General features: G+C 32.2%; 1 protein-coding gene across 1 annotated transcript; it reads right to left on the bottom strand.

The window, feature by feature from the left end:
- On the bottom strand, positions 1-1634 carry LOC120195492 (OPA3-like protein). Its single transcript, XM_039197499.1, has 3 exons — positions 1322-1634; positions 394-480; positions 1-135 (listed from the first exon to the last, which is right to left on the bottom strand). Exons 1-3 carry the CDS (start codon positions 1403-1405, stop codon positions 73-75), a joined length of 234 nt encoding a protein of 77 aa, XP_039053430.1. The 5' UTR covers positions 1406-1634; the 3' UTR covers positions 1-72.
- Positions 1635-8996: the final 7362 nt, after the last annotated feature.

Below are 8996 nucleotides of genomic sequence, written 5' to 3'. Positions count from 1 at the left end.
ATATCTAAATCAATGGTGAAAAAACATTTGAACTATCTATTAGAATTCCTTTGGTCGCTTGATTCCTGCTCTTCAATTTTTTTGTTTAAGCAGCTCAACTTCTCGTGCTAGATCTTCATCTTTTTGTTTCATTGCCTAAACAGTAGGCAATGGAAAAACGATGAGTTATAATAAACCAAGCAATGGTGACAACAAGCATCATTGCACAAACGCACCACGAATAAAAAATTAATCACTTCAAAGTGCATCATCGCAAGATTGAACCCATCGGTGTTCAGTACTAAAAGCTAATCACCTTGAAAGTCAACAAGATTATGGAGAGATTTACTCGATCAAACAATAAAACAGATGAGTGAATGAGAGAGAAGGATCCATTAGCGTAGTAACATCTACCTCCAATTCTTGTTTGCGCTGCTCCTCTTTTCTTGCTTCAGATCTGGAGCTTCTTTGTACCTCAAAAATAACAGCAGCTCCTGCAACCTATAGAGAGACAAAGTTTAAGTACGGAAAGTTTTGGATCAATAAGCCATGCAAGAATTAGAGGTGGGAAAGTGTATCAGTAAAAGATGCTTCACCCTTAAGCTAAGTATGAGAGTAAAATTCATCAACCAAAAACAGTGAAGTGATTCTCCGTGTCCCAGTGTTTCTATTCACCCTAAAAGCTATTAGCATCTTTCCAAGCTGTCTAATGTGAAAGGCAATTTTCTTAGAAGTTTGCTTGTGGTGGGAACTCACTGTTAACAATAAGAGGATTCAATGTGAGAGCATCCTCTCGTTCATATGCCCTTTTCGACTATACTCGATCTTATGGCCATAGTAGGGCTTGTGGATCATTAAGAGTAAAGAGAGTATTGTTTCCTACTAGAGCTGGATGATCATAGAACCTAAAAGTCATCGGTATGTGTTTATGTGTTCCTAGGTCAATTTGAAGCAAATAAATGCTTTAGTTTCGACACAACACCATGAAATACTTGGGAATAAATTTTCATCTTCGATCTTCATAAAGCCATGGCAACTAGACTAATGAAGCTGAATATTCAGACCATTCATCAATAGGGTTCATGTACCAAACCAACCAGCCTTTTCAATTTGTCCATTCATTTGCTACATCAGAACTTTAGGCAAACAGAACCTAAATCAGTGAAAAATAAAGAACAACAGCCTTTTTAAAAAAAATAGTAAAGATGCTCTGTTTTTTTAGCACTCGTTTTTTCAGTGAAAGAAATGACCCCAAACTCTAGATGGGAGGAGTTGTAATTACAGACCCTAGTGGTAAGTTTGAACAAGATGCCAGAATAGTAAAATTAAACAGTGAAAGTACCGTGAACACGAAGAGTTCCCCCAGAAGATCAGCAGCAGCCTTGACAGCTTTCTCCTCATCCAAAGAGGAGTAATTGATTACCATCCAACGGAACACTGCAACTAATGTATCTTGCTCCTACATCCCATTATCACATGAGGTTTGGATTTGGCCAGTGAAGTTAACCAAGAAGTGTATCGCAATCACAAATTTTATTACTAAACAAAAGACTCCAACAAGAGTGATCCACCTACTTGCAAATATCAAGATAATTTGCACAAATCAGAACCCAGCACATCAAGCAGTCAACAAATACTACTACGTAACTTTCATCGGCTAGCAAGATTTGTAAAACTTAAAACATCCACTAAATCTATTAATCTCCTTAGATATGTGCAATATCAGTCGAATTCATTAGAAATGATTAAATTTATTTGTGCAAGATTATACCCTTTGATGTTAGCACAATTCCAACACAAAAAATCATATCATATTATCATGGTTTTTACAGGAAACCTTAAAAAAAGTGTTGATTCATCTGTGAGCTACAGTTTTCACAGGAAATAAAGTTAAAAGGGAAATTTATCATACTATATTTCATTAACAGTTGAACAATACAGAAAAATAAGCATCATAAAACTTGATTAGAGCTGAAATAATAGACATTAATCTAATTCAAATACCGGATTAAGAATTAATCGATTTTTTTCCAGTTAATCAAACTTCCAACAATTCATTCCTATTCAAAACCACATAAAAATTATTTTTAAAAAAGAATACGTGAAGGACTCTCACATGTGTTTTATTACCGTTTAAAAAATCGAAGAGAAATCAATCAAATTTTAGGAAAAACATATCCGATTGGTAAAACGAACGCTTCGGTTGAACCTATTATGAGCAATCTGCAAACTGCAATGACAACAAAAAACGAAACACGGGGAGAATTTTAGCTCGCTCAATCCAGAGGAAAGAATGCGAACACGAAATCAACAGGGGGAGAACCCAGACATGATAAATTGATAATAATCAAAAAGGGAAAGAGATATAGAAAAGAGAGAGAACATGGCAATATTGATGATGAATTGGCGGATTCTGGGATGTAAACTAGCCTCTTTCTTGAGACGACTAGCAATGGGTTTGCAAGCGTTTTTAAAGCGAGAGTCCCGAGCTTTACTACAGGTAGTATCATCTCCGGTGAGAAGATGACCGTCCGCCTCGCCGGTGAGAAGGAGCCACTGGATCGCGAGAATTTTCGGTGTGGAGAGTGGAAAGGGTAAATGAAGGACCATTCTTCAAACGGTTAGTCATTTTACGGTAAAACTAAATCTATTGACTTTTTTATTTTAGGGAAATCAAATATGGAAAAATGAAGAAAATATTTTTTTGTAAAATATTATTCTCCAATCAAACCAACCCTTAGTTTATATATAAATTACTTTTAGGTGCACTTTTATTGATTTTTTTCACAAACAAGTTTAATGTGAAGTTGGAGTTGGAGTTATTTAATTTTAAATATATATTAAATTATTAAAAGATAAAAAACATTCTTGTAATAATTTTTCATTTCTAATATTTTGTCCCTCTAAATTAGTCTAGTGATACAGTTAAATATTATTATGCAGTTTTACCTAATAAACCCATATTTAGGCTGTAAAAGCTTAACGTCACTGATATAATAGTTGGGCTAAAAGTTTCCGAAATCCGAACGCTATTCTCCAAGTGGGCTATGAGTTATCATACAAGCCCAAATTGTAGATCAAACTTATCCATAGCAACTTGGATGAGTAAACGTTACAAAATTTCATTATAATTCTTTAGATGATTAGAAGATGGTATTTATTAAAAAAAATTAATTGTTAGTAATGGAAACACACTTCACAAACATAATAGCTCGAATTCAAAATTTTTAAGAAAAATAATATTCTTTTCTATCATTGAAATTGTCAAATAGATTTAATTTCATTAAATATTTTTATTTTCAATTTAGAGTAAGAAAATAATTATTATTTTTAAATTTATGTGGTAAGATAGTGCTCTGTTCAGTGTTTGAGTTTTTTAAATTATTACTACATTCGTCCCACGAAATATTGTCTTTTATTGAATTTTTTTAAAAGACAAAATTATTAAATTTTGACCATGATTATTTTAAATATTTTAAAAAATTAAATTTTATTAAATATATATTTCAAAACTATATTATTAAAATATTTAAAATATTTTTTTATATTTTTATCGAAATTAAATTTTAAATAATAAGAAGGAAAGTTGAAAAAAATAATTAAAAATCAATAAAAAAAACAATTCAAGTGAGAGGGAGTATAATGGAAAACAACACGATACTTTTGCTGCTGTATCAATAACATGATCCACACCATATATTATTTTTTAAAAGATCCACATTATATATTCTTAAAATCATAATAATATGTATGATAATGCGAATTGTTAAATTTACCAAAGAAAAATAATGCGAATTGTTAAATTTATCTATTAATTTTGAATTAAATTTATAATGTACTGATAAATAACATCACTTCAATCTTAATTAACATTAAATTTCGGTTTAATCTTAAACAACCCTTAATCCTTCTTTCTTATCTAAAAGAAAAAGATCTATGTGACCACATGGCCGGTTTAAAGGTCGGTCCAATCTTGGATTTTCCTCCAACTAGATAGTTATTGATTATTAATGCATAAGACAAACAAGTTTGCATTTTGTTTTCATCACAAACTTGAACTTCCTAATCAGAAAATGTTACGATAGACATTCATGAATCATGACAAGCTCTAAACAGCATTTTAATTATAAAGTATTTTTTTGTTAATATAAGATAATTATAAAGTAACATTTGTTTAAATATTCTCTTTCATTTGAAAATAAAATCTACAAACTGTATTTTTAAATAGACAATTTAACCATAAAATTTAATTAAACATTTAATGAAATAAATAGTTTATATATTTCCGTGATCATCTAGCAATATCAATATAAAAAAAAACAAAGAGAGAGAGGACTGCATCCACCTACAACCATTACCCCTTCTAAAACATTTTCGAAATAAATTTAAATGGGTTTTATGAATAATAAATAGAATTATATGAATGAAAGATATTAAAAGAAATTTATTAATTGATTAAACGATAAAAATGTTTATATTATCTCATCTTATATTAATTCGAGTTTGATATTTATCTTGACAATATAAACAGCTTTTTACTTGGCTAAAAAAAAAAGATACTAGAAGAAAATGTTAAGGTAAGAGTTGGAATCGTTTGAGTTGTTAGAGTCATGGAAATGATGAGGAGGCGAATGAGAGTACCTCCCTTCGTAGCTTGTAATCACCATTCTCGGATCCTCTGCTAATCTCTCCACTCGTTTCTTTACTCGACAATTATCTTGCATACATCGATAGTAGCTCCTGCGTTCAGTTCAATTCAATTTTTCATCATAGAAAGAGCTTGAAATGGAGAATATAAAATATAAAACTAAGAATTCTTGTTGTAAGAATATGAAGGCTTGAATGTGAACTAAATAATGATGAAGTTAATTGAAGTATGACAATAGTTGGTTAAGGTTATTACCAATTTGAAAAAGTAGGTTTCCTCTTTCACAGAGGTCAGGACTTAGGGGCCCTACTTTCTCCATCCTAATTATTTCGTTTGGAAAAAATCACTCTCTCATAAATATCATACTATTCATTATTCAACCCACACTTTGTTTCATTAATTCGTTTGAATAACTAGCAAATTTACTACCTAAATGGTCACTTCAAAGCCCATAATTTTTTTATAAAAAAATAAATGATACTCAACCCTAAAATTATACATATGTGTAGGTGCATAATGATGTAATCTGTATTCAGAGTTAAAATCATTGCCTTGCATTTTCTACTTTGAAAGCCAAATCTAGCTAGGTGATTTTCTACATAGTGACAAATCAAAACGTGAAATCCCTAGCTAACGTCCACAATATATATATATATATATATATATATAAACCACTCAAGAACAAAACTCCTACTGCCTTTACTTTACAGTGCATATAAATCTATGCATACTATTAGTTAGCTAGGCAGGTCCTTAGCATGATATGATCACTGCGCACTATATGGAAATCTATTCACTCTATCAATAACCTGATATATCACAAAGAATGTCTTTTTCTATTGATTCGTTCGGATTAGTTCTTGAATGAATATCTAACTCAAGGATGAAAAAAAATCTATATGCATGGGTTCTACCTCCTATTTTTATGAAAACATGTAAACTTTTTATCGAAAGATCAGAAAAAAAAAATGGGTCCAACCTCTTGTGGGAATAATTTGGAAGATTCATACCGATCAAGTAATTTCAGTGGTTAAAGGGTTAGTTATTATTCTTAGAAGTCCGAGGTTCAAGCACGCCACCCACAAGAGTCTTTGAACATTTATTGTCAAATAATTAAAAAAAATTTAAACAAATATTACCATATAATCACCTCATTCTAATAAAATATAATTCTAAAGATTGAAAACCAGAAATAATAGTATTTGCTAACAGCAACATAATCGAGGCAGTCAATTAAGAGAGTGATTCAAAATCTGTATAGTATAACACCTATGAAATAACTGACATTTATAGAATTTAAAAGAGTAGTCGAAAGAAATGATTTGATATTATTTTAATTTCTCAGATCCAAAGATATGTGTATATGAATCGTAATATATATATATAAACGATCCAATGGGAATAAGAATTTTTCAAGAATATTTAGAACATTCCGTTTTTCAGCGAAAGAAATGTTTTCAAATAATGTCCAATCGATTACGTATTAGATAATATTCCATGATTGATCTAAGGTTATGGACAAAAAAATGTGTAAGTAACTAATGTATAATATTTGAAACGTTTTTCTAGTTGTTTCACCAATATTTTAGATAAATCTTTTAAAGAATTAAAAGATAAAGTATTCTATAATATATGATTAATTGAAATTCTTATTCTGCATATTACAATAAGAAATTATCATCCATTCAATCGAATCGGGATGCACTAAACCTGACATTGTGTGCCTTGAAAAGAGTAACATGAAGCTCAAAACTATGGGCGTTTTCAGTACTCCCCAATAGAAAAAAGAAAAGAAAAGAAAAAAGAGAGGCATTTGATCTATGATCGAGTGGTCATTGTTCAATGATGAAGCAGTAGACTCACTGTTAACTTTCACTATTGCAATATAGAATATAGATCTTCTTAATTGATTATAAGATTTTCCTACATATTATGTTTAACTTTTGTTACCGTTATGATGGTAGCTACTTAATTTTCAAATGATTTATGCATGGAACAGTGAACATCTATTTAATTCAATATAATATTTCAATATAGTTTCATTATGGCATTGCCAATTCGCTACGTATATCTCTAACTTTTAGAATTGTTAAAGATCTTCCAGGCCTTATAATTTATCAATTATTCTATAATTTTCCCCTTTTTATTGTGATTTCGTGTAGTTCTTTTAGGCTTTAAAATTTATCTATCTGTGATTTCATGATTAAAATCTCCATCAATTTCACATCTCATGCAATACGAGTACCGTAAAGCCTAGTAGTCATGATAACCAAAGTATACTAACATGACAGGGAAACATGGCATGTCTATGAGGTATTACCAAAGCCATAGCAAAAACTTGATGGAATGTGTGCATGATTATACCTCGAGAGAAATTTAATATCTAAAATAAATTAGAATTTAAAATTATTAGGATGCGGCCGGTCGGCACTCCTACACCCTCCGTTAGTAATTGAGATTTAAATGTTAAAAAGAAAAAAGAAAAAAATATTTGAGTGTGAACCTGGGATGGTGGGTGTTCTTGATCACTTTCTGGCGGTATTTTCTCCACTTGTATCCATCATCAAGGACGTCCACATTGCTCATGGTCTTGAAGCAAAACCTAGGTTCCCTTACCTTTCTTCTTGCTTTTATCCTCTTCATTTTTATTGCTGAAACCCCTAGGTGATCTTCTACGCCAATTTTCTTGCTTCCCAAACAATCGCTTCCCCATTCCCTACGATCACGTCAAACAACCCCCCCCCCAAAAAAAAAATATCATTTACGCTTAGAAGAGATATCTGCATGAAAACCAATGATTGTAATATTTTTAATGGACTACTGAAAACCATTTCATTTCCATGCAGGGAAGAAAAGCAAGGAAGAATGTTTGGACCTGAAATTTGCAGTAGATGTGTGCAAAGAAAGGAGTTGGGCTTGAGAATGAGTTAGATGAGGCAGTGCATGAATATCAAAGGGTTTGAGATATGGAAATGGAGGATAAGATGAAGTCAGGTTTAGTGGAAAAGTAAAGAAACCCATTTGAGAAATAGCAGCAAGCTTCTCTTTTTCATCGAACAAGCCCCGGGCTTGATGGGAGCTCCATGACATCTTCTATCTTTCTCTATACCTATGCACGAGTCTTGTGGAGGATAAAGGATTTAATGTAGGTTTTGCTTTTGAAGATATCATGAAAGAGACCCTATTTGACTTTTGCTCCCCAAAAAGCTTCTTCACTTTTTGTATATACCTCTCCTTAAAAACCAAAATGAAACCCCACCATTTCTCAATTTTCAAACCCACCTCCATTATATTGTTATCATCTTCTCTTCAATATTCAACATAATAATTACACTTTTTTTTAAAAAAAGAATGTCTTCTTTTTCTTTCCCTGCTTAATTGCCCTCCCAAGCCGAGAATCACTTCATATCTAATAGGGCTAATTCCTTTACTACCTAAACATACTTCCAATTATCTGAATCCCAAGGCTTTTCCCCAGTCCCAGAGTTTTCATCGCTTCACCATTCGATGCCAACCATCTATGTCTAAGGTCTGAATCTGACAATGATCTTCCTGATAACTTCGAAAGTTCCAAGTCTTGTATCTTTAATTTGTGTTTTTTGAGTGCTCTATCCCTTGTTCTTCTATTTGCTAACGATAGAACTTGATCCTGTAAATCCAAGAGCGACCCGTATCTTTTGGTTTTCTTGTTTTTTCTCTTCTGAACTAGTTCTGGAAATAGACCTAATACTCACTCCACCTTTTCATCCTTAGTTAACCCTGCTTTCTTTGTGTTTAAAGCATTCTCCAAATTAGCTTCCATATTTAACATAACGTCAAGTTCGAGGCCCACTCTTCATTATCTTGATACAGCCCATTAGACAGAGCTAATACATCGATCATCCAAGGCCCATATCCTTAATGTCCTGACGAGCCCTCAAGCTAAGCTTATTAAGATTTTCAATTTCCTTCAATCTAATATTCATAATATTTTCCTTAAGCCCATACAAATTATTTAATCCAACAAATTATCCAGGGGCCTAATTTAATGACTCTCATCCACTCTCCTTATTTGAATCTTGCACGTGATTAATTCCATCAAGTGTTGTAAACTTGACTGTTCCCATTTCAACCATAATCCTGCCGCCACTACCTGCAAGTTTTGAACACTTATGTTCCTTGTACTTTCCCGACAAACTTTTCATTGAATGATTCATCCCCCGAGGAGAGGATCCTGGATCTCCACCTTTCTCCGACGACATCTTCGCTGGAGTCTTCTCGGATGACTCTCCAGATACTTCTTGATCGGATTTATCTTCTTCCATTTTCTCCTCCACGACCAATTTCTTATTCGACCTTTCATCACCTTTCTTCTGAGCTTTTGAGTCAT

Source organism: Hibiscus syriacus, unplaced genomic scaffold (genome assembly GCF_006381635.1).
Source record: "Hibiscus syriacus cultivar Baekdansim isolate YM2019G1 unplaced genomic scaffold, ASM638163v2 tig00117016_pilon, whole genome shotgun sequence".
Taxonomy (NCBI): domain Eukaryota; kingdom Viridiplantae; phylum Streptophyta; class Magnoliopsida; order Malvales; family Malvaceae; genus Hibiscus; species Hibiscus syriacus.
Note: the sequence above shows the minus strand (reverse complement) of the source record. Positions and strands in the feature narration are given on the sequence as shown.